This window comes from Chamaea fasciata, unplaced genomic scaffold, assembly GCF_029207755.1.
Source record: "Chamaea fasciata isolate MVZ Bird 193981 ecotype frontalis unplaced genomic scaffold, bChaFas1.0.hap1 SCAF_10, whole genome shotgun sequence".
NCBI lineage: Eukaryota > Metazoa > Chordata > Aves > Passeriformes > Sylviidae > Chamaea > Chamaea fasciata.
In genome coordinates this window covers 9,335,211-9,355,916 of record NW_027094095.1, presented here as the reverse complement: position 1 = coordinate 9,355,916, position 20,706 = coordinate 9,335,211, and the positions used below count along the sequence as shown (strand labels likewise).

Sequence of the window (20,706 nt, the reverse complement as noted above, 5' to 3'; positions counted from 1 at the left end):
GGGATGGAGACTATTTGGGATTCAAAAGAATTTACACAGAAACTTCAAACCTACAAAGTTCCTAAGCAGCGTATGGATAGTACCACAAACTTAATATTACACTTTAGGAGTTACTTACCTGCAGGTTCCCATAGGTAAGCTTAGATATTCAACACAACCAAACATCTTTGAAAAAAAAAAAACAACCCAAACTTGTGCTCTCAGTGTCCTCAAATGGCTGCTCCCACCTAGAGTCAACATCATTAACCTATTTTTCTCAGTACAATATTCTGAAGCCAGCACTCCCAAAATTTGCAGTAATCGCATTCTTCTTACACCAGTCACAGCAGCTCTGACAAAAACTGCCTTCTAGACTACCTTTTCTTTGGCTGCAGGATGCAGAAATTTCATATGCAGCATCATAATCAAACACCCCGAATAAAAATGCCAAGGGTTTGGTGCTGTTATGTGCCATTTATCACCCTGCCCTCCAGTTCTCTCTGTCTCCAGCTTTCCCTCTGAGATCCATTCCAACACATACTTTTCATCGTAGAACTCTCACTCCAGAAGTCTGTTTTAATTAAAATATTCTTTTATTTACAATTAGGAAGGAGCGTTCAAATCAGACCAAAACATTTATTATTCCCCTTTCATCAAGAAATTTCCACTGAGTGCAACTGGGTAACTACAAAAGGCCTGTAGTTTCCCTCCCTGGGTACAGATGTAAATAGATAAAAATGTTAAAGTATTTTGCAGGTATCACTACTACAGAGCACAAAATCATACTACTGTGCATGTCAGCAGAAAGAGCCAGGCAGCCACCTGAACCCAAAAATTCTTCAATTTCCTCAATTAAGCCTTTACGCTTGTCCTATAGATTCCAAAATTAAAGAAAACAAAACCCAACCTAATAATCCCCCAAACACAACAACAAATTAAAACCTTCTGGTTTATACCCAGAGAACAAACAGACAACATACATTAAAGTTTCAGTTGTCTCCATTTCAGCGTGTCCTAAAAGCCTGGCTCATTGCCAAAAGTAATACAGCCTTTGGACATGGCTGATTTCCTTCCAAAAGTAATCACATAGGAGGACCAAGCAACAGCATCACAATATTAATCATCACCTAACAAAGCCACCTGGGACACAAAAGCATTCCAGTCACACATCACAGATTCTTATATTGAGGACAAACAATAGAAGAATATATACTGTATTTGCAGCAGAACAACAAAGCTTTCTACTTTTGTGCTTCTTGAGAAATAGAGATGTTTAAAGAAGTGTCTTCAACGTTTTCAGTGCTAGCATGGCTTCAACAGGATCTGTGTATTATTGCTACAATACCATACACAAAGAGATTGTGCAAATGGCTGTTGGCATTGGTATCCTGAAGAAACATATCATTCATACTCCCCTGCTGGAGCAAATAAAAGCTGATGATGTTACATGCCCATATCAAAAACTAACTGCAGTGGCAATAAATCATGCATTAACTTAAAATACAGGAAGGCTTCTGGCTGTATCACAAAAGAGGAATTTTTCCATTTGGGCTTCTGCCTCTGCTTTCAGCTTCCTTTGGCATTATATCTAAATTCCCCATTATTCTTCTCTCTTTAGTACAGAAGATTAAATTAAGCCCTTCTCAAAGCACTAAGATGACAGCATTCAACTTTAATTTTTTTTCATTTTACACACAATCCATACACCAGATAGTCTATCTCCAAGCTTCTAGCATCGCACTAGGAGAACTGGTTTATCACATGACTGTTCTCAGCTGTATTTTTGGTAGTGCAGAAATGCATTCTCTTAAATAAAGGTCAACTGACAAGGTCTCCCATAGTCTGGGGCCATTCTGTTCAAAGATGAGGACAGGAAAAGGGGTCCTCAAAACCAACAGATTTTAGGATCTTCCTGTAACGCTGTAACTTTTATACAGGCTTCACCCATCGCTGCAAAAAAATAACCCCTAAATGAGCAGACCCAAAAGTGCACCACAAAACAGGTTCTGAAAGTTTTCAAATGGCTCTGCCCTCTTGCTCTGTACACACACACACACACACACAAATTCATCTTTAAGAACCTCCCACTGTGAATAACCACTGGAGATGACAGACTGCCAGTCAGCACATTTCACAGGTAAGGTTCCCTAAAACCATTATTTCTGCTCCTCACGCATAAGCAACCATCAGTCATCCATGATGATCCTGGGGATTTCACAGTTTATCTGAAGGAAATCTGCCATAAGCAGAAGACCTCCTCAGCTCTCCTTCAGCCCTCACATCTGTCCTGGTACTCCAAATAGCTGTTTCACCTTTGAAAAGCCTAATGTCAATGACAAAAAATAAATAAGTTGGTTTTTTTTTTTACAGCAGTGTGTTGCAAAGTAAAATCCCTTCAGTCCAGAAAACTGAACACTTAAGTGGCAGGAAATAAAAATGAGTAAACCACTAAGAGCAGACAATGTTTTGGAATAGAGTTAGGCTTTCAATGCCAAGATTTCAATGAGAGACAAAAAAAAAAAAAAAAAAAAAAAAAAAAAAAAAAAAAAAAAAAACCACAAAGTGTAACAAGATTCCCCTGTTATGACATCTTGGAACTTTCTGTACGTGCTTAGGATGGCTTTACCAGTCACAAACAGATTCAATTTCATAGAGAGACTCATCCAATAACTTCCTTGTCTTAGTCAGGTTGTGCTCTACTTTTATGAGAAAAACACCAGAACAAAACAGCAGCATCACCTTTTGAGCACGGGCAGCAGAGTAATTTTACATGTAGCTCAATGGGCTGATAATAAGTACACAGACCAGAGACCTCACACGTCTCTATTTATTCCTGTGCTTCCAAAAAGACGTTTCAAAAATGTAAGAAAAAACAACTAATCAAGAGTTAATGCCAGACTACATATCTCTTCCTTATTTTGCAGGTTCTGCATTGGCATATCCTTGGGGGAATGAATATGTGCCTGTTCTGAAGGGGAGCAAAAATCCTTATCTCCTCCAACAAAAATTTCTGTCACTGACTAGTGCCTAGTCTGAAGAAATACATCTGAAGGCACTACCACTATGAAAGCTGTTCTAAGGAAAACCCCAGCTTATTATCACCCCCAGATCTCAATCAGCTGGGATCAGATACTTGCAGGCAGCGTATTTTCCATTCCAGATGATGCCTCAGATTTCACAATTTCCTTAGCTCAGGGCAGCATCTCAGAACCACTGCTCACTTCCTTCCCAAGCCAGCAGGCCTTCAGCCACAGCCCTGCCACCCAGCATGGAGCTGCTATTTATAACTCCTGCAGGCATCTCATGGATGCCTCAGCATTGTTCCAGGAATGAGCAGGCAATTCCGCACAGAGTCATCAGAGCTTAGGAGCTCCAGCCACACGGGACTTAGGGCTGCACCAGCCTCTTCTGAGCAGGCTGGTGCATCTATTCCCACATGGTCCACATTCCACAAGGCTCAGGAGATTGTGTACATTATCCTGTGCAGACACAGAGCCAGTTTGACTCTGGCACTGCTCCCAACCAACCTGCCAGGGAGAGGAGAACAGAGATCCCAGAGAGCTGCTCCAACCTTTCCTGCTGCACCCAGCGTTTCCCACCTCACTGACGGATCTCCTGGCTCACTCCCTTCCTCCCATGCACCTCAGATAAGTGACATTTAATTACAGGGAATAAAAAACCTCTTCCCCTCTTGTCATCAGGCAAACACAGCTTAAGAGTACAGATACTGGCACATCATAAGGGAAAAGAGAAAAAGAAAAACCAAAGAAAATAGCAAATGCAAATTTTTCACAGTAGGGAAACCTTTTCTTTATGAGATGACCTAGATTCTCAAACAAAGGGATTCCCTTTCTGTACTATATCCAGGCCTTATTAAATTAAGAAGGAATTTTTATTCTATTTATCACTTTGCTTGTTTACCTAGAAACACAATAGAAGGGCTTTTTATATTTGACAAAATAAGGAACACCAAGGCAAAGACTAACATGGAAATCCAAAGGTGTGAGGGAAAGAAAAAACCCATTAAAAAAGTGGGTCAGATTTGGTCTCATCAACAGTTCAATCTTTTGATATGCAATGTAAATCATAATACTTGCACATTGATAAAACAAGCATGCATTAACCAAAACTTACAGAAAAAGCACTTAGAGAAGTCTGAATGTTTGATTACACAAATCCTCAAGAGGAGAAGACTTCAATGAATCTACAATATGCAATCCATCATCCAAGGTCATGAGATTTTGTGGGGTTTTTAAGAGGATGACAGGTTTTTGTACATTTTTAAGAAGCAGGGTGGGGTTTTTTAGATGACAAATGCCCTCTATGAATTTACTACAGCAAGACACATCAGAACTCTTTGCAGATGCTGATTATGAATTGCAAGATTATATACCTAACAGAAAAATATCATCTTGAATTTTAGGCCAAATTTAATTAATTTAGCATTATTATAGTAAATACAACCAGTATTTTTTCTGTTACAGACACACCTCCCTACAGAATGCATTAATGATTCTCAATATTGTGTCTTGAGGTTGACAAGATGCAAGAGAGCTGTCTCTGATTTCTTCTTCTGTTAGAAGCCACTAAATTGCAGAAAACTAACCACCTGGAATTTCAGCTTGAAATATAGCTTAAGATAGTAGAAAATAACAGAAAATAGAAATTCTCTAGTTCTCAATCAATATTCTCTGTCAATTTACATCATACAACTCAGACTCTGAGGATTTCCTCTAAATCAAGTATTTGAAGACTAGAAGTCCTGGTTACTGACTCTACATTAGTAATTTGTGTGAGAAAAATCCTCAGGCTCATGAAATTAATCTAGAGTCTTACACAGATTACAGAAGGAATTATGAGCACAGTTATTCAGACAAAATCCATGATTTCCATAGCAGAGCTTCCTTTTCCTTGGAAGCCACTCAAGGAATGGTATCATTTAAGTTTAATGTGAATTTTAGAAGTGGAATGTCTGCAGCCTAATCTCCACTAATTGGGAGCTACAGAAAATTGAGGGAAACATGAAGGTGGAACAATATTGGGTAAAACCAGGACATGTCCCCAGCTGGCCAGGCTGAAGCAGTTCTGTCAGACTGGGTGATGTGCACAGTGTTTGGAGCAATTGCAGTTCCTCCAACATGTCAAAAAAAGGGCAATAGGGAATTGCTCTTAAAAGGGGATTTATTCTCCATTTTATGATCCAGGTTTTCTGTTGGCTATGAACAAATATTGCTGAAATTTATTACACAAATAGGATCTCTTGAGTCACTGAAGAAAGGATTTTTTTTCACAGATTTTGTTGGTTTTCCCAGTTTAAGCATCTGTGCTTGAAGAAAAGGATTCAGGCATTTAAGGCACTTGGTAAATCTTTGTTATTTCTGCTGTAAACCTTTCATGTCCCCCAGAATTAGCTGTAAATGAGGATACCTACAGGATGGAGCTGTCGGAATTAACATAGTAAAGCTACTGAGGAAATGTGACAGATGGAAAGAGTCAGTACAGGTCTCAACCCCAAGCCACAGGAAATTCTGACAGCTCTGGAAGTCCAGTTCTTCAATTTCACATTATTTAACATTCACTAAACAGAGGCATCACCAATATCAGTACTAAAGAATTTGAGGCTGACAAAATGTCTCCATATTCCTGTACAAACCATACACACGGGGGAAAAAACTTAGTGAGAGGATGAACAGTTGGAGCTGCTAATCTCTTAATTGGTCTCACACACACACACACACAAAAAAAATCATTTGCGTAGCTTCTTCAGCATGGAAGAGTGCTGGGCAGGATATCTGCATCCTTTGCTGAACCTGATGAGCCAAGCCTCTTGAAGTTACTGGGAGAGAAGTGTGGGGTGCCTCAAGAGTCTGAGGATAGCCTGAGGAAAAAGGGGCAGAAAAGGAAGGAATCAGGCAGAGACAAGGCCTGGACAGGTGACAGCAGCTGGAACTAGACATTTTCCTTCCTCAGAATAAAAGCTAGTGCCTATTATCTCCAACAGGATGCCATCTTCATTCCACCTTCCATGCTTTGATATTGGATATTTAGTACCAGCTCTTCCACCGGAGTCTCACTTTCTGTAAGAACTGGAGTTTTTATTTCTAATTCTCATGCTGGGATTGTGAGGGTGGGTGTTAGGGGTGCCTTGATCATATAGTGCAAGGTAAATGAAACAAGCCATGAGGTAAGTGGGAAAACACCAGCCCATTTCCCACCGTAAACTGCCTGTGAATTTTTGGTACTTCAGCTGCTTGGCTTCCTCTCCCCTGCTGTGCTGAATCAAAGCTTCATAAAGTCCCTGCTCTTCTCAGAATGCAAAAGCAATACTTGTGACAGGCAGAAAATATTCTGCTGGCAATGGCTTGTCAGTTCATCAGGGGAGAACCACACAACCAAAAATCCTGCACAATACAAATGAAATTATGTTGTCCATCCCCTGGAAGAATAAAATCTGCATTTAGCACTTGAGATCAGCAATAATTGCATGCAACGCCTGGGGGAAGATATGAAAAATCAGAATACAGAAGAAAGAAAAGATATGATAAAGAAAACAACACAGTATTGAAAAAAGAAACACATCTTGAAAGTAGTCCAATATACATTTGTGTAACACACAAAACCAGAAGTGAATCAAAGCAGACCAAAACTTTATATTTTGTATTTTGGCTTTTTGAGTGATTTTTGAAGCACTCCAAACCTGAGTTCCTCTAAGAACATAGCTGTGATAGGAGGACAGACTGAATTCTAACTGGACTCCTAGAACATCAGTTTACTTAATAAAAAAATACAAACTTTAAAATTATAGAATATCTCCTTGAAACGATTCCCAAGAAACACCCTTCTGACTTAAAAACATCACTTGGACTTTCCCCTCTCACAACCTTGTGAAGTTGGGGATGTGCTTATATTCCTTATGCAGTAAGATGTAATAATCAACTACATAAAACATGATGCATGTTTCCTAATAACTGGGGACTTTTTCTAGTTCTATAGGTTGATCTATATTGCTGCATTCCAGTTCTGAAGTTAGGACACTCAGTAACTAATGAAATCACCAAGTTTATGGCTTGGGTGTTATTAGAACAGAGTGCAAAATCTTGACCATTTATAAAAGAATGCACCAAGTGTAAAAGCTGCGTTTCACTATCAGCTAAGCAATGGTGAAAATCTACTAAGCAAAATAAGGCAGGCAATACTGACACTTGTGGTCATTTCCAGATTGCTATTTTTCATTAAATTACAAACATGTCTGGGATAGCTAAGAAACATGCTGGGATATCAGAGTAGCCAAGCAAATTCCAAGTATTTTCCAACCCTGTCTCTACTCTAGACAAACTTACTGGAGAAGTTTTGGGTTGGTTTTTTTTTTTTTTAAGAAAAGAGCAGAATGAGTATCATTCTCAACATGGAAAATTAAAACTAAGCATTTATGACACTCTGTATTAACAAATTTCCAGAAGGTAAAAATAAAGCTCAGAAATAAGAATACCCAATCTTGAAAATGTTGCCATTAATCATTCTGAACTGTCACTTGAAAGGTTTTCAACACATTACAGTTGATATAATACTCCATTTAACTATGATAAAATGAACTTTGCAAAGTATTCGTAGAGAATCCAGAAAGCACAGTCCATATGGGAATAGTGATAGGTCACCTATGGCCTAACTATTTGAACTCTCAAGGGGCTTGTGCCACCAGGCAGAAGTTACCAAGCAGTACATGCCTGACTACTGCAATTATTCCAAATCAGTTTGAGGAATTTCTGCTAATGTTGTCAAGACACAATTTTACTGAATGGCTCAACCTAAGTGTTTACTATAAAACCAGTTAGACAAAACTCTGCTGACACCCTCTAAAAACAACACCTAAAGCGTTGAGTTAATGGAATATTCCAAATCACCACAAGTTTGTTTTGCACTGGTCCATTTTGCTCAGTTCCAAGTGGTCACATGCACAGGGTATTGCGAGCAGCCCTCTCCTCTCCTCCTGGTCTGTGTGCAGGACTCGCTGAGCACTCGGGCTCCTGGTCACAGTAACTCCGTATTCCTCACACAGGCTGTACATCTTCACTTACTCCTTGGAGCCTTAATAGGTGGCAGCCTTTCAAACACTAACATTGCAGCTTCTAATTTCGGATGTAACCATAGTAACATTACAGAACACACTACTCCCTGCATCGAGAACAAGCAGTCAACTGACCCCTCGCGCTGAGATTGGGCTGAAATAAAGCTCATTTCAACCTCCAGCCCAGCAAGATTACTGAAACCTGCAGCTCCTATTTCCAGTCCAAAGCAAGACCTGCCCTCCTGAAATACCCACAAATGCACAGTATCATAGGAAAGCAGCAAAGAACAAAGTGCTAGAAAAGAAAAGGAAATTCATCCCAAAACTTTGACTCTAAAGCTAAATCAGCCACTCCCAGATGGAAAGCAGTACAAAAATCAAAGTTTTTTCTTACTTTTCTATAAGATGACTAAAGAACTGTTCATACTTTATTTGGAAAAAAAAAATAAAAAGAGAATGAACAAAATAAATTGATCATTAATATTTAAGGATTCAATACTCAATTTGTTCACAAGGCAAGATGACAATTTTTACACATACCAACAGACAACAGCTCTGCCTGAACTTTACAGGCTACACACAAGGGATATGGCCATTTAATTAAAAGCCGAAGCTGATGTCTGTTCCCTGCTAAATTTACTTTAAAAAGGATTCTCTTTAGAAAACCAGCCCTTGGGATTTTTGTACCTTTAATATTTACTAATGAGCACTTATAGAAGAATAGAAACAGCTCTCCTTCTTCCAATATAATACATGAACATCCTACCTATAGCTCCCAAGCTTTAGGAACCAGGTACAGTGAAGCCATGGCAAATAAACTAAATTGAAACAGCATCGATTTTAATAACCATTCTGTTAAGATTTCAACTCATTTCCCAAATACAAGGTTACGTGTCTTGTCTGAAAACTGAAAACTCAGAAGCAGATTTACATGTTAGCGTCTGACAAAAGCATTACTTCCTTCTGCCTAAGTCCCCACGGATGCACTGACCACATGAATAACCCACCTGGTTTCCTACTCATAGCCCAGAGTGCAGTAAACTGGGACGAGTCCTGGCCACACTCTCACAAGTTTTGTGTGCCCAGCAACTGACTACACCAAATTCTGGATATTATACAGGGCAGGCATAAGAAAGTTCTGTGGGTTTAGGTGAGAAGTTGAATAGACTGGGCACATATGGAACATCTCAATGCACTGATTCTCAATTATTCATAAAGGTCCCAGATCAGTGAGTGGTGCTGGACACAGACCCTGTTCTCATGCTCCAGGCCCCCACTGACCCCTCCCCTCCATTTTTTAAACAGTCATTTGTTTAGATTGGAGGAGATACAAAATCTTTACTGATAGGTACTTTAGATTTATAATTACTATTTAGGAAATATGCTCATGATCCTAAAATGTCCTCAGATAGGATCAAAGGATTTGTGGAAACTGCTATTAGGTTAAGAAATGCATGCATTACAAACAAGACTAAATTAATAGAGAGAGTTAGTGTACATAGATGATTTAGTTAGGAGGATCTAAATCTGATTACGTTTCTAGTAAATTATCATATTGTGTATCTAGAATAATAAAACACACTGACTGCCTGGGGAAGCCTTATTTCCCAGTAAGGGACATGCCTACCCCAAACCCTGCAAATCAGGCACACCAGATAAATCACAGTTTCTTTACTTTTTGGCTTAAAAAAAAAAAAAAAAAAAAAAAAAAAAAAAAAAAAAGCAGCCTAAAGAGCTAGTCATTAGCTTTTCAAAACAGAGTGGGCAAACACAGTGACTAATAAATACCTGGGTAAGTACGCTGCTAGCTCTCTATTTTCTCAGGTATTATGGTATTTTATTTATACAGTAAATATAATAAGATGCTTCAGCAGGGAAGGGTCAGTCATTGAAAGGAGAGAAATGAAAGGAATACAAGTTTACTTAGGACCAAAAAGACAAATTTGATGACACAGGTATACCTGTAAGCAGACAAAAGATATTTTAGGTTCATCAATAATTGAAATGAAGTGCCCCTGACTTTGCAATGCCAGACCATAGTAGTACCACCGCAGAAAGCTATTAACAGCAGAGGCAGCTTAACAGCATGTGCTTAAACATCACAGCCCAATTGAATAACCCCAGATAACAAAAAGCAGCTTTTAAAGAGTAAGCATGAATAAAGGAAACATAAACAAAGACATTTCTATCTTTTCTTTGGCGTGAGGGCACAGACCATTTATATTCCAAGAGAGCCAAATGGGTTAAATCAAGCTTCGGCATTTAAATGCTTATAATTCCCTCGCACTGCAGAACAGCTTTTGGAAAATGGGAATAGAACGTCTAGCATTAAAAATCTCCTAGAGAATCATAACTCACAGTGTCAAGGAAAAGTGAAAACAATCTTTAAAACCCCTCACATTTTCACTTAATGATCATACAATTTTTATACTATTCACCTACCACTGTGCATGAACTGAGTATGTATCATTTATCATATAAGAGCAAGAGCCTGTAAAGCTTCCTGTCTGCCTGTGGATTTAGTCAAAATGAATGCAAACAATCACGTGGGATTCAGCCAAGCAGTGACGTTAAATTCTGCTCTGTCAGAAGACAGCATCTGTCAAAGCCCACATTTAAACTGCTGCCTGCCTGTGCAGCAGCCGAAGAACTACGGAATGGATTTTATACACCACAATTCTGGGTTAAAACAACTCCAAACCATTTCTATTACTGCCTAGCAACAATGAAGGAAGGAACAGAGGGAGATCCTATTACTGAAGACAACTGAGGCACTACGCACGAGCCCTCCCTGCTAACATTTCCACCAGAAATATGGATCCTGAGGAGAGGAGAACACAGCCCCGTATTGTCCGAGCCGAGAGACACCAGATGTGAGAGCACCAATGCAGCGGCTGTGAGCGCCAGCCCGCCCCGCGCCCAGCAGCAACAACTCCCGTCCTTTTGTCTGCAGCATGAACAAAAAGCCCCGAGACAAGGACGCCACTTCCAAGCAAGGAAGGTAACACGGCAACGGGCAGGCAGATGGACACGGTGGATCCCGAGCAGAGCGGTCGCAGGAAGCAGGGCTGGTGGGGGATGTGCGCATGGTCGACAGCATCTTTTTTGCTGAAGTGATGGCGTGCCCAAACTATTTTCTGTGGGTATAATCCTGCACCATAAATGGCCTGACCAAGGAAGGTATGTCAAACCCTTGTGTGTGATATTCATTCGCTTGTCTGTTACCTTTTCAGCCATTACAGATAGTGATCGTTCCTAATTTGCAGAACCCTGAGATAACACTGTCTCTGAGCGGGGAGAAAGAATTCTAGCAGGTTTTGCTCTCTCCCAGCACAATGTCACTCCCTTACACTGACTAAATGCACTGCTCACCGTCTGCCAAGGCTGGTGTGGCTGGAGAGGAAGGATTAAAAGGGATAATGGAGTTCCTGTAATGATTGCTTTTAACTGAGAAATTAAAAACTCAAACCCTTCCAATACAGAAAAACCAGTTAGAAATCCTCCCAAACTAGGTCAGAATTAATCCTTATCTGAAGTAATCTTAAAGCACGGTAAAATGGCCATAATGTGACATACTGAGAGCACTGAACCATCAAAACAGACCACACAGTCAAAAGACATTATCTTAGAAGTCCCCTCAGCCCTTTTTACACTTGCTTTTCTGCCCCCCAAACACAAGCAAAATGTCACAAGGGCACTACCGGCCAAGCATAAATGGGGAGCATGCAAAAGACTGGGCAGGATTTAAACCATCAGCAGTGCAAGCAGACACCGCGATTTACAAGTAACATCAGCCTCCCTGACATCCCAAAAGGAAACCTTCAAACGCTACACACTCAAAATTATAAGCACGTAACTTATCTCCTGCCATCACTGCAGTTTCTGTTTAATATGAAAAACACTGACTGTTTAACTTGGATTGTAAAATGACATTCCATCTAATTGCCATTCATTCCTGATTTTTGTTGAAATTTAAATACTTCTTTACAAGTGGCAAAAAAAAAAGATGAATATTTGCAATACAAATTTAAGACCTAAATCTACAGCAATTCAATACACCACAAAAAGAAAGTCCTTATCTGCAGAATCTACCAATAAGCTATAACAAATCATTAAATGTCAATATCAATGTGCTTTCTTTGCCCCAGGCAATGCCAACATGAAGTAAAACAACTGCAGCTGGAAAGCGTTCACAAACCAAGGGATGCATACATCAGACACCAGTTTCAAATCAGTTTTAAGACATTTAGAATATAAAGTCACTTGACAGAACTTTTAAAACAACAACAAAAAAAATGTACCTTCAGGCAACACTCCAGGAGAAGCACACCCGGCTAATGTAAGACATTGGTATCAGGCATTTAAAAACCTGCACATCAAACCTTATCCCAAATACTGTTTTGTGCAAAAGATTAATGGACTTCATAAGGGAAGTCAGGCACATTAAATGAGGCCCAATATGCAACTGCTGTTCATCAGAATACAGACTCTGGCTGCCTTTTGAACTCTTCCCTCTAATTGAAGAGTTTGCCCACACAGCTAATCAAAATATGAAAATCCAAGACGTGTGAATAGGAAGTCAAATGCTTCAATTTTCTAAGCTGTAATTATAGAGCAGAACTGCAAGTACCAGAAACCAAAACACCAGCAGAGCACAGACCACAAATAAAAATTCAAGAGGCATTCACAGTTTATGTATTTGGCATTTGATAATGCATCAGTGACTGCACTGCCAGGTGCCAAAAATGAAGCAGCATTATCACAAATGATATCTCCAAAATGCAGCTACATGCAACAAAACACTCTCAGAGGACAAGATAAGTGTTCTAGAGACCCTCTGCTGAACTTAGGTTTTCTTATCTACTGTCAATAGTTGGTGCCTGTTCATAACCTTTCTGTGAAATGGAATTTTAAGTATTTGGGGAAAAAATAATGCTCTAGCCCTAATCAAGTGAGAGAAAATAATATTTTTATTATACAATTTGATGGTGGGTTTAATATCTATTGAGAGTTTTTTACATTATTTTTAAACCATGCACCCTAGCGTGGAATATTTTTTTTCAAAGGTGCAAATGTTGTTGCTGTATTTTCAATGCTTAATACCCTACTGTATATTTTGAAATGTTTTACACACAACTGCGAAGAAAATAAGCTCAAAGTTATTTGGGTTTTTTCAGTCAATAGCTCTATGAAGATGCAATATAGATGTGGGTGCTTCCCCTATTCATAAAATGCCTTTTTAAAGGGCAGAGACAGATTTTCTAAGACACTCCTACCTTGAAAAATCAAAGAAATATGAAAAAAAAAGAATAAAGGAAATATGACTCTTTTAAAATGTCTTCTGATTCTAGTTCTGCCCCTCACTGTAAAACTTATTTTCATATGCATTATATAAGCATGCAGCCTAATAAAAAGGGGCTTCTGCCATTGCAACTGCCTTGGCTGGGACACTTCCTCAGTGCACCAGGGAAACACAGCACCTGCAAACCGTTTTCAGTTTACACAAATAGTTATGGAACTTAAGATTCTCACTTTCGCCTATTGCCTTATCGAAGTAGGTGCTCATCAAAACACTACCTCAGTTATAGATTAAACAAAGATTAGTAACGCAGTGCACTTTTGCTCAAGTATTTCCATCTAATGACTGTAGTATAAAACTACAATTGAACAATTCTGTGTGACAAAATTAATCTGAGTTCTAGCTGCTACCCCGCAATCGTGAAATTCTGGCTTTGATTTTCTTCCTGAACTGTGGACGCATGCAATGGAACAGCAATTAATCAAACATTCCCACTGCTGCCCTCCAATCTGCTATCAAACAATTAACTTCCCTGAGATCCAGGCTATCCTTTGAAGTGACATTTATGTTTGCTTATACAGAGATATTCCCGAAGAGCTGAGTGTTCATTTACAACTCACTGCACACTATCTGCAGACAAACTAAAAATTCTGAGCTTTGAGGGGAAGCTTCTGTTTTTCCAACAGGTGCAAATGGTCGCAATAAACACGAGTCTCGCACATTTGGGGCTTATCTTCTTTTACCGTAAGGACAGCACTCGAGTTAAAGCAGCACGAGCGCGGAATGCCAGGTTAATTCCTGAAGTGCACAGTTTAGACACAAGCGTTTATGATTTCTGCAGAGACAGCTGAGTCTCGGGAAGTGGCATGAGCCCCGAACAGTTTAAATAAGAAAATCAGAGCCGCTTTCAGCAAGCTTTAAAACCAAAGGCACGAAAGCAGCCCGGGCCGTTCGGGCGCCCCCCGGGCCGGGCGCGGGCGCTCCCCAGGAGTGGCGGCGCGCGCCCTTCCCGCGTCACACTCGCCGCGCAGCGTCGCCCCCTGGCGGCGGTGGCTGAGGCGGCGGGGCCGGCCCTGGGGCAGCTCCCGCTCGCCCCGGAGGGTGTTGGTAAAAATACCGGCGGGAAGTAAAACAAACAGCACTCGGACCCCTCTGCCCACCCTTCCGAAATACAAAATATTCCCTTCCGTGAACAGGGCAGACTGAATGTTGCGTCACACACATACAACTTAATATCCTATTAGTCGATTGACATCTCGAATTACTCCCTTACAATGTTAAACCCTGAAATTTCCCATGTAACATATCGCTTAGTTTTTAAATGCACAAATTAATCCAAATATTGGTTTAAGAAGATAGCGAAGCAATTAATAAATTACATATTTCTATTAGAAACTGCATTTTCTATGGACTCTTGTTCGACTGTCATCCTTTTTCCCATACAAAACCCTAGGGCCCAGGAATAAATTAGAGCAAATTGAAAATCACAAACGAACTGCTATTGTACAGTGAAAGTTCATTTACGAGATGATGTGATCAGCTTTTAATATGCAGCATCATGAAGCTGCCATACTGACTCTGCTCCTGAATATGAACAAAAACTTAAGAGAAAATGAAGCACAGATTACTTTGGCACTTTTTCCTACAGCTACAGCTGCCAGTCAGAATACTTGAAATTTCCAACTGCTGCGTACCGTAGTCACATACACTTTTATAGAGGAAAAGAAAACCAACCCAGTATCGCGATCATCAGATAGCTGGCCAGAAACTTAGTCCTGAGCAATTTTATTTCCAATTAAAATGACCATTACCCAAGATCTCTGTCTATTAAAAATCAAGAGCTTCATTTTAATTCAGCTGCCTCTGAGCCTGGCACCACAGAGCCCAGTGTTCCATTCGATGTGGAGTAGAAGGTGAAAGGTACCTGAAAGGTGACCGGGAATGTTATTCTGCACTAGCATCTGAGGGCTGCGCAGTGAAAATTAATTTTGACAGGTGCATCTTCTCCTTCACTTTCCTTGCACAGTGGGGGCCGGTGGAGACGCGTCAGGCAGTGTGTCCTGTGACTAACACAGCTCTGCCACCGCCAACCCCGCGCCGTCTGTCCCACCACCAGGCATGGCCATTTGCAAAAAGGGCTTTAAAACTGTGAGCCATCCTAGCCTCTGCATGTCAGATCAATTTTAATTAATGCCAATAAACCTTCCATCTGCCAGCAAGGCTTTTTCATTCAGTCCTTCTCAAACACTCCACCAGGATTTCACAGCCATGAATATGAAGCAATTTGCGTCTACTTCACACTTTTTACTGCTAACGTGATCCATTTTTTTTTCCTCTTAATCTTTGGTATCCAGAATGTTTGTTAAAACTTCTACCGGGCAAAAAAGCATTTTTAAAAGGTAACAAATCAAGTTAAATCATAAAACAAGGTTGGCTTTTGGCATAAGTCAAATCTTGTTTCCATTGACATGGGCTGTTCTTTGGAAAAGTAAATTTAACTCAATTTTATAGTTTTTCAGCTTCTGTTTGTAACTGTATGAGTGTGTAAAATCAAAGATTTCTGATTTTGTTTTTTTTAATTCTTTGCAGAGTGAGCCATTTTCAGACAATTACTCAACTCAAAGGAAAATGAATACCAAAGAATAGCAGTGGATTCTAAACCAATAGGAAAAGCCTTTTCCTTGAGCATTGTCTCATATCCCATCACTGGATCCTTACAACATGCTTCAGTGGAGAAGACGACACTGCTGCTTGGCAAAGATGACCTGGAATACCAAAAGGTCTCTATTTCGCACCCATCTCATTGGCCTGGTGTCTCTGGTGTTTCTATTTGCCATGTTTCTGTTCTTTAACCATCACGACTGGCTGCCAGGCAAGGCTGGATTCAGAGAAAACCCCATGTCTTACACCATACGAGGATTTAGGTCTACAAAAAGCGAGACCAACCACAGCTCTCTGAGGAACATGTGGAGAGATGCTGTGCCTCAGACACTCAGGCCTCAGACAGTCACCAACCCGAACAACACAGACCTGTCCCCACAGGGAGTCACTGGGTTGGAAAATACCCTCAGTGCCAATGGAAGTATTTACAACGAGAAAGGCACTGGGCATCCAACTTCCTATCATTTCAAATACGTCATCAACGAGCCTGACAAGTGCCAGGAAAAGACCCCTTTTCTAATACTGCTCATAGCTGCAGAGCCAGGCCAGGTGGAGGCCAGACAAGCGATTAGACAGACCTGGGGCAACGAGAGCCTGACACCTGGCATCCAAATTGTGCGGATTTTTTTGTTGGGCTTAAGCACCAAGGTAAATGGATACCTCCAGCGAACCATCCTTGAAGAAAGCAGACAGTACCACGACATCATTCAACAAGAATACTTGGACACCTACTATAATTTAACTATAAAAACTCTGATGGGAATGAACTGGGTTGCAACCTACTGTCCACATGTTCCATATGTTATGAAAACTGATAGCGATATGTTTGTCAATACTGAATATTTAATACACAAGCTTCTGAAACCAGAACTTCCTCCGAGGCACAAGTATTTTACAGGTTATTTAATGAGAGGTTATGCACCTAATAGGAACAAGGATAGCAAGTGGTATATGCCACCTGATTTGTATCCAAGTGAACGTTATCCTGTATTCTGCTCTGGAACTGGTTATGTTTTTTCTGGAGACTTAGCAGAAAAAATCTTTAAGGTCTCCTTAAGCATCAGACGTTTACATTTGGAGGACGTGTATGTGGGGATCTGTCTTGCCAAGCTGCGGATTGACCCCATGCCCCCACCCAACGAGTTTGTCTTCAATCACTGGCGAGTTTCTTACTCCAGCTGTAAATACAGCCACCTAATTACCTCCCATCAGTTCCAACCTAGCGAACTGATCAAATACTGGAACCACTTGCAGCAGAACAAGCACAACGCCTGCGCCAACGCGGCCAAGGACAAGGCCGGCAGGTACCGCCACCGCAGACTGCACTGAGGGCGCTCTGCCGCCCGGCCCCGCGGGGCGCCTGTAAATAAACAGCGCATGGACAGGGACCACGGAGCAGCCCCAGCACAGCCCTGACTGAGCCCAGCACACAGGGCAGGCCACAAATTATTTTTTTAAGTTAAAGAAAAGAAGTATAGCTCTTGAAAATGATGAAATTATAACCAAAAGGTTTTCCCAGCTAATTTGAGACTTAAAAAAAAAAAAACCCAAAATGGTACGTAAGGATTTCTGTGTTAACATGCAATAACAAGCATGCACACTTTGGTGGTACGATTGCTGATTCATGTGCCAGTAAAATATAATTGAGCATATTTTCCACACTGAAATTTTATGGTGAGGAGTGCATTCATAGCTCTAGTTCTCTTCCATGTAATGATTTCTTATTATCCAGAACCGCTATAAAATGAAAAATTAAAAACTAAGGAAATGCACAAAGGGCAGATCAGTTTTACCTTCAAATGCCACATGACAATTATTATACACTACTTTAATGTACAACACATTTAGCAATGTCACGATTTAGTAAGGCACTACCAATAAATTCTAAAGCACTAAGAATGTACTCCCTTGAAGTAGGTCCAGTTTTGAGAAGTTTGCTTATTTGGTTTGGAAGGAGAGATAAATGAAATCGAAGTTGCAAAGACTTGCTTTGTACATTGCCTTCAGGAATGCAAGTGGGGTTCTGGATGCAACTTTCAGTCCACAAAGAGCTCACTGAAAGTTATTTCATTCTCTATAAGTCACAGGGCAAGCTCCTAAGACCTGGTGCCAAGTAACATTCATTCCACTTGGAACCTTCATGCAAATTCATTGGATCTGCTATTAATTTCCCTACATAACTTCAAAGTAACTCAGAGGCTGATGAGAAATGTAAAACCTAAGTTCCAGTCTTGCACTATTCTTGACAAAATTTCATTTTGTGCAAAGCGGAAGAAAACTAATCAAACGTGTTGTTTTGCCCTTTCCTGTTTGACAAAAAGCAAGGGTAAACCAAGTGAAAACATATCTGCTGGAGAAAATGAAGCCCCACACCTGAGTTTATAGGTGGGGAAGACTAGGTCACAATAAGATTGAGAGTTCCAGCCAGCAGTATGGGCAGGAACAAAATCTAAGCAATTTAAAATCACAACCACTGAAAATAAATTGTGAGAAGTGGGTTTAATCTATTTACAGGTTTGCAGTTTTCTAACAAACAGAACTTTTAAAGCTTATTTTCCAACTGTTACAGCAGAGTTGTATCAGATTCAGGTTATTACTGCTTGTCACAGTGCCAGGGTAAGCAATACCCACCTCTGATCATCAGCAAATGATCAAACTGCAATTAGTTTTCTGGTTGACTGGGACTTATTAATTGGATAAAATACAAATATTTGATGTACTTTTATTATTTAATAAAATTGATTATATTTATGGTCTTAAGATTTCACTTTTTCTGGGAAAGCTACTCAGGAAGAAAGAAATTCTTAGCTTTAGTATTACTTGGTTTTTGTAGTGTTCCCTAGTCCTTAAAGTCTGGTTTTCATGCACAGTACAGAGATCACATCAGGGTTTTCTCCTCTGTAATGAGAAGATAAATTGTATTACTGACCATTCTCAGCAGCTCTCAGGCTGTCTGTCTGCAGGAACTCTCACATATGAACAAACTGCAAGGCACTGGATGCACCTCCGAAGCAATTCCAGCAGGTCCTCTGGAAGGTGGAGATGGGAATTTGCTCAACACCATTTTTTTTTAGATCCTCCAGCAAATATCGTCCTCTGCTGTATTTGGGGTGTGCTGACTGTGTCTTTCCAACACACCTCAAATCCTATAAATGTCTGGTTTTGGTGAAAGTAAGAATCTGTAAAAGTAGTAGCTCTCTTCTGCAGAGATTTCTCCAACTAAATTGAAATTCATACACTCAGTTTACACGATGCCTGCTGGCATTCATGTGAAGAGAGCTGCCCTGGACAGATGTTTTGGGAGCTTTCAGCACCCACTGCAGCTTTCCCCACTCGATGTGCTGCTCACTCCCAGCTAACACAGGCCACAGCTGACGTCCAGCTGAAAGGCACCTGGCCGAAGGTCACTGTGGGCAGGCTCAACACCCCCAGAGTGAGCGTGGGAAGCCAGCTACTACTGCAGGGGACTGAATTTTGGAAGATGCCCAATGCCATAAGTGGCCTCTCCCCAGGCAGTGCTGGCCAAGGACACAATCCAGCCTTCTGGAGAGGACTTCAGTGCTGCTCCCAGCCCTTGGCACTTTCCAGCTCCACTGTGATGTACTTGATTTTACCAACTCTGGCTAGTCCTAAATGCTCTTCCTGGCTCCTGGGTGTAGTCCAAGAGGTTAATACTAAACCATAAATAGTTTGGCACTGGAATCATCAAGTTTGGCAGCCAAACCACCTCTTGGGTGCTGGGCTTTGGAGCTCCTGCACAATGCTGATCTGCCCAAGCTTGGTAGAACCACGGCACAATGCCCATGAGCTCAGCATACCAAACCTCCTGCTACTTACAGGACTAGTGAGGAGCACCACAATGCTAAATAAAAAGCCATGCTTAATGCCCTTTAAGGGCCCAACATAATTTTTTAAATTTGTATTAATGTTTGGGTGCAAGTTGAGACTACTCCATAAACATATCTGAATCCTTATCAAGATGGTCAAAGGCTACTAAAAACATTTGCATCCAAATACCGTTTTCTTGCAGTTTGTTGCAAAGCTTTCAGAAACAAAAGGGAATCATTTTGTATGATGAAATATGCAATTAGAGAATCAACACTCTACATTCTTTTCTCTGAATGTTTTACCATTTTCTAGCTTGTGTTTAAGCTATTTGCTCACTCTACTAGAATATAAAAACAGTTCATGTTAAAAATAGTGCAATAATTAATTCTATCATTAAAAGCTTGGACAAGTTCTCTTACTTCCTTTCCCCATACAGCAAGGAAAAAATGCATTTTTCATTAGCAATAGCATACAAACTTGTAGCTAAAACTCTAACATGTCTGCAATGCAGTAAAGAAAAGGGATATAACTATTCGTTGAATACAGAAGTACAAGATTTTGTATAACACTTGCTTTAAATGTTTTTACTTCTCCGTGTGTGTGCTTCAGGTTGAAAACAAGTATAAAAAGTCATAATGACTCAAAAGTTATTATGGGAGAAAAAATTGTGATGTCATCAGCACCATTATTATGGCAAAGAAAAATCTTAGAAAAGCTGGCCTGGTAACAAAAATCAGAATTTGAAATTCCATCATTTCCCCGTATTTATTTAACTTTCAACTTAATAAAGACTTACACATTGATACTACAGGACCAAAATGAAATACGACCAAAAAAAAGTTGTTATTGAACAACAGAACTGTTCTTTTCACAT

The 20,706-nt window shown here is 40.3% G+C and overlaps 2 protein-coding genes across 2 annotated transcripts in view; one reads left to right on the top strand and one right to left on the bottom strand.

Annotated features, from left to right (window-relative positions):
• Positions 1–20,706, bottom strand: part of CDC73 (cell division cycle 73) — a 102,502-nt gene that overhangs the window by 29,514 nt on the left and 52,282 nt on the right. The window lies entirely within an intron of this gene.
• On the top strand, positions 10,659–18,754 carry B3GALT2 (beta-1,3-galactosyltransferase 2). The gene is made up of 2 exons (XM_066192267.1): positions 10,659–11,224; positions 15,933–18,754. The coding sequence occupies exon 2, from the start codon at positions 16,065–16,067 to the stop codon at positions 17,331–17,333; it is 1,269 nt and encodes a 422-aa protein (XP_066048364.1). The 5' UTR covers positions 10,659–11,224; positions 15,933–16,064; the 3' UTR covers positions 17,334–18,754.

Coding starts and splice junctions, on each gene's coding strand:
- B3GALT2 (XM_066192267.1), top strand. CDS start 16,065: ATGCTTCAGTGGAGAAGACGACACTGCTGCTTGGCAAAGATGACCTGG.